We start from the raw sequence: 24177 nt of genomic DNA, 5'->3' as shown, positions 1-24177 counted from the left end.
CCCATCCAATCTCAATCTTCAACTTTTTAAAAAGTGAACTCGTTCAGCATGTCTGTGCATATCTGAGTTCTTCTTCGAGTATTTCAAAACGGACCTCTCCCGGTGTCTGACATAAGTGCAGACATATCACTATCAATCATTCTTTATCAGTTATTTTCAACTCGCTACTGCTACCGGTTGAAAGGCCAATCAAACGAGAAGCATTCCCGGAAACTTAATCGCCGTTTATCATTTACACACGCACGCGCACGCACATAGACACACACACACACACACACACACACATACACACGCTCACATACACACACATATTGTATATTTTTAAATCTTGAATCGTGTATGTGTGTGTGTGTGTGTGTGTGGTGTGTGTATGCCATCGTGCGTGCGCGTATGTGTGTGTGTGTGTGTGCGTGTGTATGTGTGTGAGTGGTGTGTGTATGCATGCGTGTGTGTGTGTGTGGTGTGTGTATGCCATCGTACGTGCGTGCGTGTGTGAGTGTGTTGTGTGTGTGTGCGTGTTGTGTGCGTGTGTGTGCGTGTGTGCGTGTTGTGTGTGTGTGTATGCGTGTGTGTGTGTGTGTGTGCGTGTGTGTGTGTATGTGTGTATGTGCATGTGTGTGGACTGCATTTTAAAACTTGTTTTTGGAGTGAAATAACGAAACGTTTCCATAATGTGGTCTCTTATTTGTAAAATTCTTCATGAAAGCCGCAAATAAGGATTCCCTAACGTTAAAGTTTATTCCGTTCAGCTTCGACTCCTTCTCTGTTGACGACTACCGAAGCTAACAAAGCTTTCTGTTTCATGATTTGAGAGAAACTTCATTTGGCGGCGAAAACAGTAAATTTTTTTTAAAAAATTGTTTTAAAATTTAATTTTATTGGCTCAAAAAGCAAAAAGCAAAGCGATGTAGGGGGACGGGGAGTTATGTACAGGGAGGGTGGTCATACAAAGAGTTCAGGCCATTTCTGGTCAAGAGAGACTTTGAACCGAGCGGTCGTCGGCATCTTCACTATCTCATCCGGCAGCTTATTCCACGGATCCGCAACCCGGACGGAGAAAGCCCCTCTCCTTCGATTGACATGAAATTGTCGTAGATAGAGCTTTTCGGAGTGATCCCGCAGCCCACGGGTATAATGTAAAATTACATTATATTTTTCTTTGAGGGAAGATGTTTGGTTTTGTTGTTTTCTCCATATTAGTAATCTGAGATGACGCTGTAAATTAAAAATAAAGACACAGTTCTAAAATTCTTCACCTTCGCCTCCCATTGTTATTGTTTCATCCTAGATCAGTCTGGATCGACCAGACCTAAGACCAAAGACATTTCTACGATGACAATCTCAGCTTATTTTCAGATAATTTATCTAGAACTGTGGAGGTGTAATGGCCCAGTGGTTAGGGCAGCGGACTCGCGGTTGTAGGATCGCGGTTTCGATTCCCAGACCGGGCCTTGTGAGTGTTTATTGAGCGAAAACACCTAAAAGCTCCACGAGGCTCTGGCAGGGGGTAGTGGCGATCCCTGCCGTACTCTTTCGCCACAACTTTCTCTCACTCTTTCTTCTGTTGGCCTGCTCGCTTAGCCAGCGGGGTGGCGTCATTTGAAGGCTAAAACAATGCGAAGCGCATTGTGACCAGCGATGTGTAGCAACATCAGATAGCCTGGTCGGTCACGGTGATCAAGGTGATATCTAGAACTACATTATCTAATATGCTCTTTTCATATATCCGTGGAGTGTGATTTGAGGGTAATTTGGCTACTATTTCTAGAAAGTCAAATGCGTCACTTAGGGGCACCTTTCACTGCTAGGAATCCGTGAACCAAAACTGGTTGGTGAAATACACAACACAGTTAAACCTTCGTTTCAAAATTTTATTTGTAGGAAGTCTTCCTTAAGATTTTCAGTTGCATTCATTCGGGTTTAGCATGGCTGTGTGGCTAAACATTATATTTTGCAAATACGTATTTCAGGGTTCCATAACATTGCGCAGTACCTTGCACAAGTGTTTTCTATTTTAGACTCTGATTCACTAAGATGAGAAAACTTTGATAGACAGAAACTTCGTAGATGCCCCTTCTACATACATATATACAAGTATGCATGCATATACGTGTGTGTGTGTGAAGACGGTGGTTCAGAATTCTCTCTGTCCGATGACAGAATCTAGCACGCAGTCATTTAAACATAAGCGCTTTCCAGCGCCACCTCGGGTTCTACACCTATAAGATCATTCAGCCATTAAATAATGAACATTTTTCTCAATACATCCTCTCTTTGAACATCTTCTGCACAAGAAGCATTTACGTGGTCAGTCGACTTTGCAAGAAATAGCAAGCAAATCTTCCTTAGCTCACCATTTACCGACTTACAAAAGCAAGGACAAATTAAGCTTTGATAAAAAGACCGGATTATGTATGGGACCCTTTTGATCTTTAGTCTACTCAACCAGGAACTATCTGAGGCTTACTACTATTACTACTACCACATAAGAAGTGGTACATAAGAAGGAGTACATTAGAAGGGTGACGAAGCTAATGAAGTCAAAGCTAAACGGTCCGAATCTAGTGAAGGCTGTAAATACTTGGGCAGTATCATTACTTAGATACACAGCAGCTTTTGTTGATTGGACAAAGAGAGCCTTATTACAGCAGCTCAAGATCAAGTGTTAAAACAAACAAAATGAGAAAATATGCATATGGGAAGGTGTCAGCAGAATGCAAAGTGTGAGGATTCTGGTATGAAACAGTGGCACACATTGATACAGAGTGTCTCCAAGTTGACTCAGGGAGAATATAACAAAATGGAGGCATTGCCAAGCTGTGAAAGTTTTGCACTGGAAACTTAGTCAGAAATGAGGGTGTTGAAGCTTGAAGTATTTGGTGTAACCATTAAGTTGAGAGAATGCTTTAGTCGAATAAATACAAAATTTTGATTTTCCTCTTCAAACAACAAGAAGCTAGAAAATGATAGACCAAACATAACAATAATAGACAAGGAAAAGCGAAGTTTCTTATTAATTTATTCATCATGTCCATTTGATTCAAGGATTGAAAAGAAAGAAAGATGAAAAATTTTTTAAATATAATCTCTTAATAAATTTTAAATTGTGAAAATTTGATGTGTGAAAACTGTAAAAGTTGTGCTTGTAATAATTGGTACCTTAGTAACTGTGGGTAATGGAGTAGAGAAATGGTTGAAGGAGATTGGATTGGAATGTCCTGCAGATCTTCTAGGGAAAGTTTATCTCTTCGAAACAGTAAAGATTAATGTCTCTTAGAAACATTGGAGATTTGAGCACTTGAAGGATTACTACAGGTAGTAACCCGTTACTTACCAGAAGGATTATTACAGGTAATCTACATAATTTTACCAGGAGTAGGACTAAACCTGATTTAAGTCGAATAATAATAACTTCGTTATTAGCCACAAGAGCCACACACAAAACAAAAGGACGGTACAAAACAAAGGACAGCGGTGGTTCACATAAAACACGTGCAAACAATAAAACAATAACAACAATAAAATTGTAAGCAATGAAATTCCCCAGGAGCAACTAAGAAACCCCACTGACCCCGAGTCTATCCGCTCATCAAATGCCCTATAGGTAAGTACTCCTCTCTCTCTTTCATCTGTAAATTCCAGTCTACTGGCGCATGCTCGAATCATTCTCATTGCATTCACTCACCTTTCAACAAATTTACTGGGTCACAGTACCTTCTTCTCCGCTCTTGCTTTCCCTTGCAAATAGGCCCGAAACCGACCGCTTTGAAGACAGCCGCCAGGTATCAATAGTCGATCCTACCAAATGCTTTTTATTGATCTAAATTGATGAGAGCCCCGCCCATTCCAGGTTCTTTACCTAACCTTTTTATGATGTGTCACGTGAGATGGAAGTTGTGGATGGATCTGTTTAGTATGGCGCATCTCTGTGCCTCACCTACCAGAGTATCGACGACAAGCACTAACCTCTTGGCTAACATCTCGGCTAACATCAATAACTCTGCATTTAGCAGATTTTTTAGCCGAAAATTGTTAACAGCATTGCCCTTGTTCGGGTCCTTTCTCATCAGCAGCACTATACCGCTTTTCGCGAAACAGAATTCACCCGTTCTGCTCTCAGTTGCAGTAGACATCTGCCAAAAGGCTTCTGAACAAGTCTGGCAAATGATAAAATGCACAAGGCATATCATCCAGCCTCGACAATTTCTCCATCGTGTAACCCTTCATCGCCCCTCATATTTTGCCAACTAGCCCCACACAATCCAGAGGTGCATACAAGATGGCGTTCCAATCGCCCACTAACACCAGAGAGCAAGATATCTTTAGGAAAACCTCCAAACGCCTCAATAAAAATGCTGCCTAGTTGGGTATGTACAACAAAGCGTCTAAAGGCACCATCTCCCTGGCCGTTCACGTCCAAAACACCAACTTACCGTCCAGGCCCAGAAAGATCAACTGTATCAGAAGGCCCAGGCCTTTCCAGAACATCACCGTGACTTCACTCTTCATTCCGGATCAAATGAGAGATTAAAAGATTTTAGAATCGCCAAAATTTGGTGCGGAGTCGCGTGTATCGGAAATCCTAGTCTTGCTGACGGTTATCACTTCCACACCTAGCACCCGAGGTCATTGAACAGGCGACCCTGCATCCAGGTTGACTCCAGGCTACGAGCATTTATCCTACCGACTCTTAAGGGCAATGTTGGTCGAAAGAAGGGCCCTCGTTGACTGTCCAACGGGTTAGATCTGCTTTGGACTGAAGTACACGGATGTGAGCACAGAGAAAGAAAAATTGCTGAGTGGATATCACTGTTGTGAAGTTGCAATTGTTTCGTAAAATGCAGACAGGACTTAAGTTTTACAGATTACCGATATTTCGATTTCTATATGCAGCCAAATAAATGTATAGACCTCACGGAATCCTGTGCTCACTGGAACATCAATCCTTGACTAAGAGGCAAGAGGATAAGAAAATATGCGTCATTTGAGTAGATAGCTTCTCGGGTCATTACAAATAGGACCAGGTAACTATCAGATTTGATGGAGAGCCTCTACTTCGAAGCATTACACCTGTGTCTGTTGTGAAAGTGTATACGAAGTGATGCGCAGTCGGAAGCTCAAATTAGAGATCTTGTCTAATTTCATGCAATAGTTTGAATGTTACTAGACATCCAAGTACCTAGTCGTGATGTTGAACCGGGATTCGTCGTGATTCCAGCGCTAGAAAAGTCGTCTTACTGGATTGATTGTTTGCACTTTGGATTAACTCTAGACCGGGGTCCTTCGCTGCGTTTGTAGGTGCCACTCACTAATATTTACTACAATGCTGCTATTGGTCACCAGATATAATTCGATCTTTTGCACCTTGGCAGTATTTAAAGGAGTATATTCTGTTGCACATTTTTGGATAAGATTGCTGGGGTTATGATACTTGATATGTTACTGTGTTGTACTGATTTCCACAAATCTCTTTCAGTCTTGGAGACGCTATGGTAGGTCACAGGTGCTTATTTACATCGTCTTAGTATGTCATAAAATATGAAAAGGAAAGAGGGAAGTAAAAAGAAATGTCAAGCAGTAAGATTAGAGAGATTACGAATGAAAAGCTAACATGTAAATATATTTATATAAGAGACAATAAAAGAACGTAGCATCTGGCATGTCGAAACAAGACTTAAGTGTTACATGTTAAAACACTGGTTCTTAAGCTTGAGGCATTTGACTCCCTGGGGAAGATTTGAGCCATGGGAGGCAATACAAACTAAAAAAGATGTACTCTGTACACTATGTGTATGTATATATATGTGTGTACATATATATGCTCTAATATCTATACAGCCTTAGTTTTTTTATCTCATTACGCAAAAAATTCTTATATACACGCGCTGACATAGAACCAACGTTGAACCCTTTATTCGCAATATTACTGAATCTGAAACTTAACTATGGTCTGTCTATAGCACTTATTCAGCATTACCTGACACCTTTGGGTCTCAATGACACCATTATCTCTTATAACCTCAACTTATATATATGTGTGTGTGTGTGTGTGTGTAAATCAAAGGTAAAAAAAACACAAAAAACGGAAATCGTCAAAACATAGCAAGCAGGAAAAAGTCGATGGCACAACGACAAACAGGACAAACAAGATACACGGATCATACGTAGCCAATTGCTTCTTCGGTCGGAATCTGGAATGTCCACGTAGTTTCGTCCAATTCTCTCCGATACTACTCAAAACCATTTGGGCCAAGGGCTTAGGCTAAAGGCATTAAGCCCCTGAGCAAGGCAAACGAATGTACATATACAAACACATGGAAATAACAAACAGAAGGGAATTCTACGTCCAACTTTGTGTTGTCCTTGAGCTTGCATATTTGTGTGTTTCCAAAGAGCATTGCCGCGTGGTTGAATATGAATTCAACTGTTGATGAAGAACAGATCAACAACCTACCGCAGAGTCCTGTCCTAGAAAAACTTTCAGTTGCTCCAACAAACGCTGAAAAGGCCATAAAACAGTTCACAAATGGAAAGTTGTCAGAGAACGATGACATACCAGCCGAGATATATTAATGTGGTAACAGTCTCCTGCTGAACAAGTTATGTGAACTTTTCTCCTTAAGTTGGGAATCAGAATCAGTCCTACAGGAGTTTAAACACGCTTCTATTGTCCATCTTTATAAGCACAAAGACAAAAAATTTGAATGTGACAACCATAGAGATGTATCCCTAATGTGTGTTGCCGGGAAGATCCTCAGAAGGGTTATCTTAAATATATACATATATACATTATGCAAGTGTATTTCGGGTGTACGTGTGTTTGTGTGTGAGAGCCTGCAAATACATAAATCTGAACACACACACATACACGTACGTACACCCATTATCTCTCATGTACCCGTACAGACATATATACATACATTGTGCAAGGGTCTGTTTCACTATTCAACTGATGGACATGAGTGATAATGGGTGTGCAAATGAAACAAGGTTCAGCTTTCTGCTTAGTATTAATTTTCATGAAGTACATAAAATAAATGTAAACTTCCTTGTTTAACGCACAGGGTCCCACTTTCTTGAAAATTCTCAGACAAAAACATAGCCATTTGGAAAGAAAGTTGGTGACGTCTTTTGTAATTGTATGTGTTTTCATATTCCTCTGGTCTCTATACATTGAGGAGAGGTTATCGAAAACGCCATTTTAGTTTTTGTGTTTATTGTTTTTTCTTTGACGCGAGGTATGAAATCAACAACTTATATTTTTTTGAGAAATTAACAATAAAAAAATTACAATACCTTTAAAGATGAAAATTTGGGGATCTTTTCGGTTTGAACGGCAGTTTTTTCTAGTGGTGTCATATGAAATTGTCACCCATAATTATGACCCTAGTCATTTCAATCTGTTTTAGGGTTAGGGTTAGGGGTGGGGGAAGGGTATCTTTTTTTCTTCACAAATGTAAATAAACCCAATCTGTTTCTTAAACGAGGACATATTCATGCGGCACAGAATTTTTTTACCTCAATAGACGCCATTGATTGGTTGAAATTGCAGAAATTGAAGAAGAAAAACAACAAATATCGGACCTTTTCGGTTTGAACGGCAGTTTTTAACATAATTTCTAGGTAACTAAAAACATTTAAACTTCGTATACTGGTAGAATGTGTTTATAAAACATCTTTTTCTCTTGGCTTTATTGAGAAAATTCTATAGTTTGTAAGATATTTGTTGTTCTTTTTCTTCAATTTCTGCAATTTCAACCAATCAATTACGTCTATTGAGGTAAAAAGCATTCTCTGCCGTATGAATATGTCCCTCGTTTAAGAAACAGATTGGGTTTATTTACATTTGTGTAGAAAAAAAAGATACTCTTCCCCCCACCCCTAACCCTAAAACAGATAGAAATGCAATAGATCGATACTAGGGTCATAATTATGGGTGACAATTTCATATGACACCGCTAGAAAAAACTGCCGTTCATACCGAAAAGATCCCTCGGAAAACTTCCGATGTCAATTTTCCGAATCGTCTCCCCCACTCCCGTTCGCCAGCGCACATTTGTTTTGTTTTGTTTTCATATTCGTTTTCTACATGTTTTTTTTTTTTACACCAACAACACTAATTTTATTTTCATTTATCTTGCTCCTCGGGTCAAATACTGGAGGTTAACCGAAAATTTTAAATGAAAGAAAATTGAAAATTTTTGCGATGCACTGCAGACTTTAATCCTAATGCCATGATAGGCGCAGGAGTGGCTGTGTGGTAAGTAGCTTGCTAACCAACCACATGGTTCCGGGTTCAGTCCCACTGCGTGGCACTTTGGGCAAGTGTCTTCTACTATAGCCTCGGGCCGACCAATGCCTTGTGAGTGGATTTGGTAGACGGAAACTGAAAGAAGCCCGTCGTATATATGTATATATATATACGTGTGTGTGTTTGTGTGAATGTGCTTGTCCCCCTAGCATTGCTTGACAACCGATGCTGGTGTGTTTATGTCCCCGTTACCTAGCGGTTCGGCAAAAGAGACCGATAGAATAAGTACTGGGCTTACAAAAGAATAAGTCCCGGGGTCGAGTTGCTCGATTTAAGGCGGTGCTCCAGCATGGCCGCAGTCAAATGACTGAAACAAGTAAAAGAGTAAAGAGTAAGAGTATAGTTTCAATTGGTTACTATGGAAACATGAAAATAACAATTCGAGGGTTTCCCTAACTTCGAAATTGAGTGGCTAGATCTGATAGACTAAGATTACTAATGACAATCTTTCGCCTATGGTCTCACGATTATCAATTTTTACAGCTGGTTGTTCGGTAATTTCCGTAAAGAATTTTTATTTTCTTTTGTTTTCATGTCCTGTTGATAGCAACATCTGTTTTGATGTCAAGTGAAACACGCACTAGCGCGTGTACACACACACATTGAATCGTGAAATACACACTCGTACAATGTATGCAGGCAGTATGCATGTATGTATGTATCTAAATATGAAAGGTAATGGGTGTACGTGTGTGTATGTGTTCGCGCGCGTATTCAGCTCCATGCATTTGTATTCACTCGCACACAAACACACTTGCACAATGTATGTATGTATGGAAACGCAATGGCCCAGTGGTTAGGGTAGCAGACACACGCGGTCGGTGGATCGCAGTTTCGATTACCAGACCGGGCGTTGTGTGTGTTTATTGAGTGAAAACACCTTAAAAAAGCTCCACGAGGCACCGGCAGGGGGTTGTGGCGACCCCTGTTGTAATCTTTCGCCACACCTTTAATGGCGGTGCCCCAGCATGGCCACATTTCGTGAGCTGAAACTAGATAAAATGAATAAAATGTATGTATGTACGGGTATATGAACGATAATGGGGAAGTGTATGTGTGCACGCGCGATGAGCGGGTTCAGCTCTATGTATCTGTATTCACTCTCACACACTTGTACAATAAATGTGTGTATTTATGCATGTACGTGTATATGAAATATAATGGAAGGAGGTGCGAGTGTGTTCACCTTTATTTATTTGTACACCCATTTATTTGTACACTTACACGTACACCCATTATCTTTCATATAGGCGCAGGAGTGGCTGTGGTAAGTAGCTTGTTTACCAACCACAAGGTTCCGGGTTTAGTCCCACTGCGTGGCACCTTGGGCAAGTGTCTTCTGCTATAGCCTCGGGCCGACCAATGCCTTGTGAGTGGATTTGATAGACGGAAACTGAAAGAAGCCCGTCGTATATATGCATATATATGTATGTGCGTGTCCGTTTGTGTCTGTGTTTGTCCCCCTAGCATTGCTTGACAACTGATGCTGGTGTGTTTATGTCCCCGTTACTTAGCGGTTCGACAAAATAGACCGATAGAATAAGTACTGGGCTTACAAAGAATAAGTCCCGGGGTCGAGTTTGCCTGATTAAAGGCGGTGCTCCAGCATGGCCGCAGTCAAAATGACTGAAACAAGTAAAAAGAAAAAGAAAAAGAAAATATATGTACATACATAAATATATGCATACATACATTGTGTTGGTGTGAAAAGAATTAGCACTTCCTTCTCAAAGCTTGGATTCGAAATCAGACCCAAGAATCATTGGTCGTAAAATACCAATGCACAAAAAGGCGCGAAATCAGAATCTCTTTGTTCTGACAAAAAATGATGGATCGTCTCCCTTCGACCTCTGACCCGAGCAGGTCAGGCGAAGTTTAACAGGACGACCAGCGACCTACTGTACGCAATAACACTCTTGCGGTATATCTATTTTTCTGGCTATTTGAGATGTTATAAATAGAACGGAGAAATAGGTATCTAGAGAGAAGCCGAACCAACATTTAAGAGAACGTCACGCATTTATGAGGACGACGAAAGAATATTCAGAAAGGTGACTCTGTACTGCATGATTTACACACACACACACACACACACACACCATCAAACATATTCTGCTTTAATGTGTATCCTGTATTATGCATTCCTTTAAAATGTATTATTTGCAACCACTATTTGATATGCATTTTGTACAAGCGATGTGTAACATTGCTTACAAATTGATGTAGTGATAATAAATCTTTAATTTATTACAAAGCACTTATGTATTTATTAATACATCCACGCATCCACTACACATTCATACATACATACATTGTGCGACAGTGTTTCACTATTAAACTCATGAACATGAAAGTCATTGTGTATGAGAGAAAGACAGAGACAGAGAGAGTGTGTGTGTGAGAGAGAGAGAGAGGCAGAGTATGTGTGTGTGTGTGTGTGCACGCGCGCTACTGTCTGTTTCACTTTTCACCTATCTCGACGACTTCAAAGCAAATGTCGCCTTCAATAGGACAAAAGTAAATAAATAAAAAATTTTTACGGAAATTGCCGAACAACCAACTGTAAAAATTGATAATCGTGAAACCATAGGCGAAAGATCGTCGAAATTTTAATCTCCGAAGGTTCACAACTTTATTAAAATCTCCACAAATGGTTGAGCTTTCCTTATCTGGCCTGCAAAGGCTACACCTGTGTAGAAATTTTTAGATAATCGGACCAATAAATGAAATATTTATATTTAAATAAGTTGCGGGAACGCTGCCTTCTTCAAATTTTGCTATTGAAAAATTGGTAGAATAAGAAAATTTACTGAAAATAAACTATATTGAGTGAAAATATAATAACAATGATAGCATCCTGCATGCCGAAGACAACCGAAGGATGCCGGGAAAAGCTAATCTTTCGTTTTGTTCTTGAAAAAACTAACTTTCAAACAAACTAATAACACAATGAATCACAAAAAACAACTATTTTGAAATGTTTTTAAAGTAATATTTACAATAAAATTACCGTTTATTAACTAACATTCGGTAAAAAGTTCTTTTTTTCGAAATGCTCTTTTTGATACGATATAAGGTATAAACAATAGACCCAATTCACGTGTCAAAGTGCGCGAGATGAGGGTTTAACAAAAAATATAGATTGTGTTACTTAAAATACAAAAGTCTACAGAAAAATATGCACATACATAGCAGTATATATATATATTTTTTTTTTTTTTCAGATTTTTAGTGCAAACAAAATAAATTCAAATACTAATAACATTCAACGGCGATCCTTCGGTATAGGTACCGGAAGTACCGGAAGTGGCTTTGTTTACATTTCTGAAGATAACAGAAACCCTTTTCTCCCACCCCAAACCCCCATATATATAAAAAAAAAAAACACTTTCTTGAAATGTATCCGGTAGTTTTTCTTAATTTCATTTAATATTTTTTGTTTTCAAAATTTGCATGGGTGGTGGGGTGCAAAAAAAGAATCTATGCATTTAAGTTTGTGTCTGACTGAGACGTACTTTGATACTGCATTTTCCAAGGAAAAGCTAAATTATTTGTCATAAGTGTTTCCATGTGAATGCAGAAAGTTTACAATAGAAAATTATTTTTAAAAAATACACATATATTTCTACATTTACTTGCAGTCATTAAAAATATTCACAGACTACATATCATTTCACTGAACACATTTATGAGTAAAGGAAAAGTGATTTTTTTTTTTTTAATGACTATTTCAAACTAGCTAATTAATACTAATGCTAACTAACACCACTAATTAATAACTAATGCTAACTAACACAGCTTTCACTGCTTTGCAACGTACATCGAAGTACAGCCTCGTTCTGAGACTAGTTTTTATACGAAGACAAACATAATCAAGCGAAATACTATAATATTTGTAAGTGACAGCGTCGTATCCACACATCTCAGGTAAGAAAGATCAATCCTAAAATCGACAATGTGGGTCCTGTTATTTTTAAATATTAAATATCATATTAAGTAATAACAACTGTTAAAGGTAAATACTACAATGAAGATTATTGTTTATTAACGTGTATTTAAAGTTGCTCGTGTTGAGAGCAATTTCATTTGCATATTTCTCATCGGTGAAATATATTATTTAGAATAAAAGTGTAATTATTTAGGGAGATGTTCTAGAACTCAATAAATTTTTAAACAGATGGGACCTACGATCGTTCATTTTGGTGAAATTGGCGAACTCGCGCTTATACAGTAGTTTCCAAAAACATATTAGTATAAACACCTAGTATATTCACTATACCACGTTCTTTGGTGGAGTTTCGTACTAGCTGTCCCTTGAAGTTCCATCCCTCATGAAAAGTAAAAGGGTACAGTTTTCCCCTACATTTTTTTTAGCATTCTCGTGTTTTATTCAACGGAAATTACGATTACACACATATATATATATATATATATATATATATATATATATATATAAACCAGGCGAAGGTAAAGAATACGCACACCCGGTGTTTAGGGTTAGGGTTAGGCCGAAAACGAGTGGTATGCGTATTCTTTACCTTCCAAAAATGTTTTTTTTAATATATTTTTACCCTCTCTCCCACTTCCGTATCGTTTTTTCCCCCTTTGAGGCACAGTTATCCCATATGTAATTGACATATGCTAATATTGTATAAACTTCTGTTTTACCAAAAGTTATAAGCATTCATTCGAATTATTCTGTTTATAGAGATTCTGTTTATACATAGATGGGTATATGTTACGAATATATTAAATATATGGTGTAAATCGTCCTAAATAAACTTAGTGAATAATTCACTCAGATATAAACCGTGCAAGATTCACCATACATCTCATGAACGTCACTGGCCTGGGCAAGATGATCTTTTGGAAAATTGGTAGTTGCTCATGCATGCTAGTCTACCTTCTTGCTACCAATGTTTTCCAAGAGAAAGTCGACAGGCTTGGCTGATACGGCTTAGCTCTCGTGTCGTAGTAGATGTTGCTGTCAGAATGTTAAGTCGAAAGATTTACTACAAAAGCATTTTACCTGACTCTTTAGCAGGAAATAAGCAAGATAAATATGTACACACATAAACATACTGTACCTTTTTAAATACATGTGTCTCTCTCTCTCTCTCTGTACATATATATATATAGGAGTGGCTGTGTGGTAAGTAGCTTGTTTACCAACCACATGGTTCCGGGTTCAGTCCCACTGTGTGACACCTTGGGTAAGTGTCTTCTACTATAGCCTCGGGCCGACCAAAGCCTTGTGAGTGGATTTGGTAGACGGAAACTGAAAGAAGCCCGTCGTATATATATATGTATATATATATATATGCGTGTGTGTGTTTGTCCCCCTAGCATTGCTTGACAACCGATGCTGGTGTGTTTATGTCCCCCGTTACTTAGCCGTTCGGCAAAAGAGACCGATAGAATAAGTACTGGGCTTTCAAAAGAATAAGTCCCGGGGTCGAGTTGCTCGATTAAAGGCGGTGCTCCAGCATGGCCGCAGTCAAAATGACTGAAACAAGTAAAAGAGTATATATATATATGATGGCATTGTCGGACTGGCAGACTCAGAACAAGAATTGAAACGACTGGTAAGGCGCCTAGATAAGATCACCAATGAATTTGGCATGGAGATAAGTACAGAGAAAACAAAAGTTATGACAAACGGAATCTGTACCAACATAAGCATCAATGGAGTTGAGCTTGAACAAGTTGAAAACTTAAAACATCTTGGGTGGTAGTGAGTGGCCAAGGCTCCAAGCCTGAAGTGATATCCTACATTGCCAAAATAACAACATCAATGACCAAATTTTGAGCATTGTGGAAAGACAGAAATATCTCACTGAGCTCCAAAATTAGGTTAATGAGATCACTAGTGATCTTGATATTCCTGTACACTATGAGATATGGATACTGACAGCAGAAAACGAAAGAAGAATCCAGGTGACAGAGATGAAATGTTTCAGGAGACTTTTAGGAATATCATATAGAGATCATGTCACAAATGAGGAAGTGAAAAGAAGAATAAAGCAGGCAATAGGGCCTTATGAGGAACTTCTTACCACAGTATATAAACACAAGCTCAGGTGGTTTGGACATGTCACTTGCTCATCAGGGATGACCAAAACAATCATACAGGGAACAGGCAAAGGTGGAAGACAGAGAAAGAGGTGGGAAAATATGTGAGTGGACAGGCCTAAAGATGAGAGAGGTAGAAGAGAGACGGGTGGAGGGATCTGATTGCAAAGTCATCAATGGTGCCCCAACAGTCAGCCAGACTACAGGGTATGAAATGTAATAATCTAATATATATTTGTAAAAAGGGCGGACATTGTCTCATAAGCAGTTGTGCAGGCAAAAGTGTTAGTAAATGTGGTCGGATTGACCTGAAAATTTGCTCACCTATGTTAAAAGTGTGGGGCATATGCGTGGCAACTTTGAGTTTGCTCACTTGAAAGGTGTGGCCGCTAGGGCAAAATTCCTCATCTTTAAAATGGACTTTGACTTGTTTGTCCTCACTTTCTACCTATCAGCCTCTCTTCCCTTCACTCTGCCTCTACAACAGCATCTGACAGCTTCCACTCTCTCTCTCTGTACGTCGGTCTGTATCTATAGAGAGAAAGCAATGGCAGCTGCCAGTTTTCCTCTATGTTCTAGAAATAACAACCAAATCAAATGAGGAATAGAATAGTAATTAATTATATTGTGTCGAAAATACATTTCACTCTCTTAACGTTTAAATATTCCCGCCACAGAGCTTTTAGAATAGTGAATTATTATCACCCACCAGCAGCACACAATCATGATAACAGATATTATTAATTTGATATTTATTGTGTTAATTTATATATATATATATATGTGTGTGTGTGTATGTGTGTATATATATATATAATGCATATAAATATATATAATTCATATATATAATTCATGTATATAATGTGTGTATATATAAATATTAAGTCTACATATCTATATATATATAATGTGTATACATATGTATATATAATGCGTACATATATATACATATATCTATTTAATGCATATGTATATATATGTGTGAGTGTGTGTGTGTGTATAGATAGATAGATAGATAGATATATAAAGTATGGGGGGTTAGTTCACAGGTGATAAGGTATGCTAGGTAAGTGCTGTAATGGATTACTGGGGCTCCAAGGTTATAGCCGAGATGGTAGTTATGGAGCCATTGTAGATTTCCGATGCAGTGGATAAGCAATTGTTAAACGGGACATCAAACATTAAGGCAAGGCAAATATCTCAATTCATATACAATATTATTACAGGAAGAAATTCAAAATCTTATAGCTGTTTCTGAGACATCCCCGAGTATGGGATATTCCGTTGTCAGAGATAAATAGGGGGAAAATAAGGAAAATGAGAATGCTATATATTAATAAGATGATAACATAGAGGAAGGGAGTAAAAGAATAAAGAGATTGAAAGAAAGAAGAGAAAAGAAGCCTAAAAGTTCATAGTTCAACTTTCCAAAGTTATAGACACCAGAGCATGAGTCCTTGGGTGCAATCCTGTGTATATGCATGCTGGTTAAAATCCTGATATGGTAGAGATCCCAAGAAAAAGACGCAAACATATCAATGTTTAATAACAGAATGGTAGTGGAGGTGACTATGAATTGGTAAAAGTAAAGAATATAAAATAAATAGGAAAAGAGGTAGATAGAGTGAGGTAGGTGGGGTTTTAAGGATTGGCTATGGTATAAAGTAAGGTGCATATGTTTATGGTGTCTAAGAATTGTGTGGAGTAGCCTGTACACAATTCTTAGACAACATAGCCTTGTGAATGGATTTCATATACAGAAACTGAAAGATAACTGTCGTATATATATGTGTATATTTGTTTGTGTGTGTGTGTCTGAGTTTGTACCCACCATTGCTTGACAACCGATGTTGCTGCGTTTATGTTCCCATAACTTAGTGGTTCGGCAAAAGCTACTGATAGAATAAGTACTTAGACTTAAATAGAACAAATCCTGTGGTCAATTTCTTTGCCCAGCAGTGGTGCTCCAGCATGGCTGTAGTCACATAACTGAAACAAATAAAACAATAAAAAAAACTATGCCGTCTCTCTAAGCTCTATTACACAACTTCATACTACCCTAAACGATGCTTATAACCAGTACCTCAAAGGAGCTGGTTTTTGCTCACCATAGCCATCAGATTTGCCTTCCCTGATGTAGCTGTCTCTCTTGGATGTCACCATACTTTTCATGGTCATCTACCAGTTTCTTTTGGCTGCCACTGCACTGTTCACAATTGTTGCCCAGCCTCTTCTACTTGCCTTCTATAATAAAATATCAATAACGCAGTCCCTTGCTGCCAACACCAAAGAATTACTTTTTTGGTCTCTTAAATATACTGCATTTTGTGGCATTATTTCAAGCCAGCCGGCTTTTTTGCGCAAACTGCACATGCATTTTTCTCGCGTATGCGTAGTATCGATTGCAACAACTGATGTACTTGCTTGTACAAATGCACGTTCCCACAGCTTTATCGATCACATTCTCACCTGGAATTGATTTTTGTAATTTTATCAAGACTTATACATGCCCTGATACCGTTGGTATCTATATATCAAATTTGAGCACAATCAGATGGAGGACGCCCAAGATCCTAGAAGACACAGACAGAACGGATTTTATGTGGCACGTAAAAAGCACCATCCGTTCGTGGCCGTTGCCAGCCTCGCCTGGCCCCCGTACCGGTGGCACGTAAAAAGCACCATCCGATCGTGGCCGTTTGCCAGCCTCGTCTGGCACCTGTGCCGGTTGCATGTAAAAAGCACCCACTACACTCACGGAGTGGTTGGCGTTAGGAAGGGCATCCAGCTGTAGAAACATTGCCAGATCAGACTGGGCCTGGTGCAGCCTTCTGGCTTCCCAGACCCCAGTTGAACCGTCCAACCCATGCCAGCATGGAAAGCGGACGTTAAATGATGATGATGATATATATATATATATATATATATATAAATAAATGGATGAATGAATTATCCTTTGTTTCCAGTTAATATGGAAAATTCAATAAACAGTTACCAGGGTAGCAAAATTTACACAGGTAACAAGGATGTAGCAACAACACCTGCGTTCAACTCCATTTATTTACTTATATATATATATATATATATATGGATTTCATAGACAGAAACTGAAAGAAATCAATGGTATATATATGTATGTATATATCTAAATGTATGTGTCTGTCTTTGTCTCTGTGTTTTTCCCTCATCACTGCTTCACAACTGCTGTTTGTTTATTTACATCCCCATAAGTTACTGGTTTGACAAGAAGACACTGATAGAATAAGTACCATGCTATGGCACAAGGTATAAAATTGTAACTGCAAAAAAATTGACTGCAGTTGATGTGGGACAAATTGGATCAGTTTAATGCCTTCTGGTTCTGACTTACGCTTCACATTACAAAAACGCCAATTTCCAATAAGACAGGCTTTTGCAATTTCCATAAATTAAAGCCAAGAACAGAGTCTGTGAAAATGCAGCATTTACTTACCAAACCCAGTTTTCACTCACAGTCAATTATACATTGCTATAAGCAGGGTCAGAGACCCAAACAAGATAAGAATTTATGCTGACCAAAATGAGTTCCTCAGTTACAATTCAAATCCAAGACATCGGGACCATCATGATATACAAAATCTAACTAGAAATGTTGTATATACTGAAGTTGTCTAATTGTAAAAACCTCCCTGTATAAATTGTACACGTTCAGTGTATAGATATTGTAATATTTATTTGTTATATGGAGATTTTCAGATTAATTATTCAAAGCAAGCAGTTTAAAGATGAGTTTTAATAAATACACATTCTATTTCCATTTTATTTTCAAATGTAACTGCTTGGAATCAGGAGAGTGTCGTATCAAAGCCAGGTATGCATTAGCAATTTTTGCACTGGCTGCAAATGCACTCAGTTGTTCTTGAGCAGCTGCTGATTATTATTTATATTTGTTATTTAATTTTTATCATGGATTTATCCTGTGTGTATAAAATTTTTAATAAAATTGTATAATACATATATATATAAATATATACTCTTTTACATGTTTCAGTTATTTGACTGCGGCCATGCTGGAGCACCACCTTTAATCGAGCAACTCGACCCTGGGACTTATTCTTTTGTAAGCCCAGTACTTACTCTATCGGTCTCTTTTGCCGAACCGCTAAGTAACGGGGACATAAACACACCAGCATCGGTTGTCAAGCAATGCTCGGGGGACAAACACAAACACACACATGCATATATATATGACGGGCTTCTTTCAGTTTCTGTCTACCAAATCCATTCACAAGGCTTTGGTCGGCCCGAGGCTATAGTAGAAGACACTTGCCCAAGGTTCCATACAGTGGGACTGAACCCGGAACCATGTGGATGGTAAACAAGCTACTTACCACACAGCCACTCCTATATATTTAATAAATCTTAGGGTAGCAAAAAAAAATTTTAGAAAAATTCTTTGCTATTCACGGTCTAGCAAGAAGGAAAAATTAGTCAATAGACTATATATTATTCATAGAAAAATACAGTGTACATTTAAACACATAAGAGATGACCATAATAGGGCATCTGACTCACTAGAAAAAGCAGTTAAACTCCATAGTCCAGGAAAGATAGGGTAAACGTTTTTATTTCTCATTCCCTTTCAGAATTACAACTATTAGTGGTTTGGAGTTGAACTGCTCTTTCTAGTGAGTCAGATGTCCTATTATGGTCATCTCTTTTGTGTTTAAATGTACAATATATTTTTCTATGTATATATATATATATATATATATATATATTTAAGTAAATATATGTAAAACTGGTTATTGATACTTTCAATTACTTTTCGGTATACATGAGAAAAAACAGGACGTTAAACTACACATCGTTTAATGGGTACCCTCATAATAATAATAATGTGATAGAATTGGACATTTGCATTCTTAACAGTATTTGGTCAGCCAAGCTGTGCCAAGTGTTATGCTTTCACTTAACATTTCATATCCCAATTTCATGTTATAAAAATATCTAAATTAAAACCTCCCTTCAAAATGTTTCAATACATCTTCCAAATGCCACATTAATAATAAACTTATTTTACAGAATTCCTCATTATTTTCAAAATCAAGTGAAACAAAGGCAGTGTATTTCAACATAAATATGGTAACAAAAAGATTAAGAAAGCTCTTGTTTGACACTGTAAAACTCGTAACATCGTAGAAAAACATCTATTTCCGGAGTGGCTGTGTGTTAAGTAGCTTGCTAACTAACCACATGGTTCCGGGTTCAGTCCCACTGCGTGGCATCTTGGGCAAGCGTCTTCTACTATAGCCCCGGGCCGACCAATGCCTTGTGAGTGGATTTGGTAGACGGAAACTGAAAGAAGCCTGTCGTATATATGTATATATATATATATATATATATATATATACATATATATATATATATATATATATATGTGTGTCTGTGTTTGTCCCCCCCAACATCGCTTGACAACCAATGCTGGTGTGTTTACGTCCCCATCACTTAGCGGTTCGGCAAAAGAGACTGATAGAATAAGTACTGGGCTTACAAAGAATAAGTCCCAGGGTCGAATTGCTCGACTAAAGGCGGTGCTCCAGCATGGCCGCAGTCAAATGACTGAAACAAGTAAAAGAGTAACATGTATATCCAAGATTATGTTTTAACTTGCAAATGTTAGTGTTAATTTTGTGAAAATGAGAGACTTTTATCTGACAAAATATTCTATACTTTGTGCTTTTAAAATACATACTTAATGATATATTTGTATTTCTTTCAGATTCCTTATTGTGATTACATGCTCTGTTGCCAGTCACACTGAATGAATGCAGATATACAATAAATTATAAAGGCAACATAACGGATTTTCCTTAAATATTATTTTAATTCAAAATAAAAATCTTAGAAATGTAATACAAAATATGATGTCAAAAAGAAGTTAAGCTTTAATGGTGTCAATAGAATACAAAATTTTTGTGACTTTTATTTTACAAATCAATGTCTCCTGCTAAAAGTAAAGGGCAAGGTCGGAAATCCAAAATGAAACTGAAACAACATGGTCAGTATTACCATCAGAATCAACCGTATGTCGATCCTCATATCTATAAAAGAACTTCTAAAAAACAAAAGTCATCTGAATTTCATGATGAATGTATGGACCCTGCAACCTTAGAAGCTCATGTTGAAGCAGCCACGGCTGCAGCATCAGCTGCAGTTGCAGCAGAAATGGCAAATTCTAATCATTCAAATTTAAACTCAAATGTGTATTCATCTTCAAAAACAGATCAATCACCATCAAGATTACTTACATCCGAAGTTCCAATATTGCCCGATGACTATCAAATGCAATCTTCTCCTAGAGATGTAGATATAGGGCAAGTGAAGCAAGAGGACTTACAGTTGTTCCTCGAGTCGATTCCAGACTTTCATCATACTAATATTGTCAGAGGTGGTCGTTGTGTTAAATCAGGTTACGTTCATGTTGTCAAAGGTGAAAATTACTTAAGAGACATGTTTTATAACACAGCAACAACTCCACAACGAAACATAATTGTTGTAAGAGAAACTCTTTATTGTAATGGGCGTGGAAACTGTTTGCGTGCCTGTGGAGGTAGAGGACATTGTGTAGAAGGTAAGTTATATTTCATTATTAAACAATGTTTTATCTAGTTGCTTCAGTTTACCCTGTTCAATCATCATCATCGTTTAACGTCCGTTCTCCATGCTAGCATGGGTTGGACGGTCTGACTGGGAATCTGGGAAGCCAGAAGGCTGCACCAGGCTCCAGTCTGATCTGGCAGTGTTTCTACAGCTGGATGCCCTTCCTAACTCCAACCACTCCGTGAGTGTAGTGGGTGCTTTTTACGTGCCACCGGCACAGGTGCCAGGCGAAGCTGGCAACGGCCACGATCAGATTGGTGCTTTTTATGTGCCACTGGCATGGAAGCCAGTCTAGGCAGCATTGGCATTTGAGATAAGATGGTAATCACTGCAATAAATCAACAAATTACCTATCCATTTTCTGTTAAATTAGTTCTGATCTCTGTGCCCCACCCCCCTCACTCTCTTCTCTCTCTCTCTCTCTCTCTCTCTCTCTCTATATATATATATATATATATATATTATATATATATATATTAATAAATAAAATAAAACATATGCATATATATAATATATATGTACGTACCTACCTCTACATGTACATATACACGCATATATGAGTACAGGACACCAAAAGGACGTCGAACACAATGAGAAACGAAAACATAGACACAAACCAAAGGAACTGGACATTTTTTTAAACAACAAAAAAATAGAGTACAGGACAATTAACACAAAGAAAAAACCCATATATATACATACAAATTAAAAAATAAAACATGCATGTATACATACATATATGTATGTACCTACATCTACATGTATATATATACATGCATATATGGGTACAGGACACCAAAAAAACGTCGAACTCAATGAGAAACGAAAACATAAACACAAAACCAAGGAAATGGACATTTTTCTTAAACAATGATAAAATAGAGTACAGGACATAGAATACAAGGAAAATGTCCATTTCCTTGGTTTTGTGTTTATGTTTTCATTTCTCATTGTGTTCGACTTTTTTTTGGTGTCCTGTACCCATATATGCATGTATATGTACATGTAGAGATATACTTAAGTATATTATCATAGTTATCATGTGATAATGTGTAAGACTGAAGTGTTATGAATTTGTATTTCATTTCTGAAACTAAACTACACTCTCAGCAAGACACAAAGTCTGCACTACTTCATATATATATATATATATATAGAACAAACTTACTTAGAAATGGATGCGTGCGTTCTGTCGTATAACAACAAATTAAAAAATAAAGCAGATGCATATATACATACATATATGTACGTACGTACATCTACATGTATATATACATGCATACCATCATCATCATCATCATCATCGTTTAACGTCCGCTTTTCATGCTAGCATGGGTTGGACGATTTTGACTGAGGACTGGCAAACCAGATGGCTGCACCAGGCTCCAATCTTGATCTGGCAGAGTTTCTACAGCTGGATGCCCTTCCTAACGCCAACCACTCCGAGAGTGTAGTAGGTGCTTTTTACATGCCACCGGCACGGGGGCCAGTCAGGCGGTACTGGCAATGACCTCGCTCAAATCTTTTTACACGTGCCACCAGCACAGGTGCCAGTGAAGGGATATTGGTAACAGTCACGCTCGAATGGTGCTCTTTTATGTGCCACGGGTACGGATGTATTTAATAATAAATTGTTCTCTCAAATACTTGTGCTCTGCCTTTCAGGCAAGATGACATTGCATTTTGTTATGAGCAAGGTCACTTTCCAGGTGACAGTGGGTTTTTCTGTTCTCAGTTACTAATAAGTACTTTGATATTTGCTATGCTAACTTTTAGCTCTTTAGCATTCAAATTACTCTGCCAAATGTAAAGCTTATTTACTCACATTGCTTTGAATTGATCATAGCTTTGAGATTTCAATGGTGTTATCTATTTTTAGGATGACATTGTAGGGTAGGTGTGAGAGGGTTAGGCCAGTTTGAACTTAAAACAAGGGCCAGTTTAAATGCTAAAGGCTTATGTTTAACTAGTCATGACCAAGGTTGCTGAGCTAGGTTCCTGAATGTTCATCTAGATCAAATTTATGTTAAAGGGTTACTTTGTTGACAAAAACAAAATGTAAAAAATTTCTATTATTTAAAGAAAAAAAGTCAAATTATTTAACCCATGACACATAAAATTCTAGGATCTCTAATATCTCATCTAAATAATGCAAATATGCTATACAAATATTATATGACCTTCTATAAGGAAAGAGGTAAACAAATTTATCTAAATAAATAACTGAAAATATAATTTATTAGTGATAACCTTTACAAGTTACTTAGCTGATTTCGCTACATTAAACTCCCTACAATTTGAAATTAACAAGATAAAAATGATTTGATAATATGAATGTATTAGAAATTGTTTTAGAAATAACTCTGTTTGAGATTTCTTGAGATAAACTTGTTTTGAATGATATCAGAAAGTTTGATATAAAACTGTTTTGACCTCTTGTTTGGTAGGTAGTTTCCTTAGTTCTAACGAAATATGCCTACATCTAATTTGAACATCAATATATTTTTATCCTAAGTGCAACTTAATTTGTATTGCAGTTGAATCATTATCTACAGGTTTCCAGTAGGCCAGTCATTGATTTACAGCATTTCCAATGGCAACATAAACAAGGAATGTTTAACTTGTGAAACAAATATTACCCGAGACTTTGCTCAGAGTCCAATTCATTTTATTTTGTTCAGTTGCTCATGTTTTCTTCCTTTGCTGAGACAAATTGTCAAAAGATATCATCATCACCTGACATCAATATTCCATGCTAGCATGGGTTGGATGATTTGGCAGGATCCAACGGATCAGAAAACCATCTTTTGTCTTGGTTTTTAGTTGGTATCTTACTATGGAAATTTGCTTGTGAGCAAATTTTGTCTTTCTTTGCAAAGTATAAGTAATCTTCAATTAAAAAAAATTCAATTTCATCTCAAAAACTCTGTGTGCACAAGTTTTCCACTCTGTACTAGTTGTAAAACATGCATGCACACAAGCATATGGCTTAGAGGGAAGACTGGGGATGAGGTGTGAGCGTGTATCCTCAAAGTAGAAGATGATTAGAAGAGAGAATGGAGACCGAAAGACAGAGCAGGCAAAGATTGCAAAAGTGTTAGGGGAAAGTGGGAAATGGTTAGAAATAAGGATGGGATGAATATATATTTCAT

General features: G+C 37.6%; 1 protein-coding gene across 5 annotated transcripts in view; it reads left to right on the top strand.

Moving 5' to 3' along the window:
• The first annotated feature begins 12105 nt into the window (after positions 1-12105).
• Positions 12106-24177, top strand: part of LOC115219172 — a 33579-nt gene continuing 21507 nt past the window's right edge. For 3 of the 5 annotated variants that reach the window (XM_036508901.1, XM_036508900.1, XM_029789280.2), the window contains exons 1-2: positions 12106-12238; positions 20145-20996. In XM_036508901.1, the coding sequence (XP_036364794.1) occupies positions 20363-20996 (634 nt within the window). In that variant the 5' untranslated portion in view covers positions 12106-12238; positions 20145-20362. The remainder of the gene's footprint in view (positions 12239-20144; positions 20997-24177) is intronic. The other 2 variants (XR_005001878.1, XM_029789279.2) reach the window with 1 other exon arrangement.

This window comes from Octopus sinensis, linkage group LG14 (assembly GCF_006345805.1).
Source record: "Octopus sinensis linkage group LG14, ASM634580v1, whole genome shotgun sequence".
In the NCBI taxonomy this organism is placed as follows: Eukaryota; Metazoa; Mollusca; class Cephalopoda; order Octopoda; family Octopodidae; genus Octopus; species Octopus sinensis.
The sequence above is the reverse complement of the archived record's forward strand: the minus strand, read 5'-3'. Positions and strand labels throughout refer to the sequence as shown.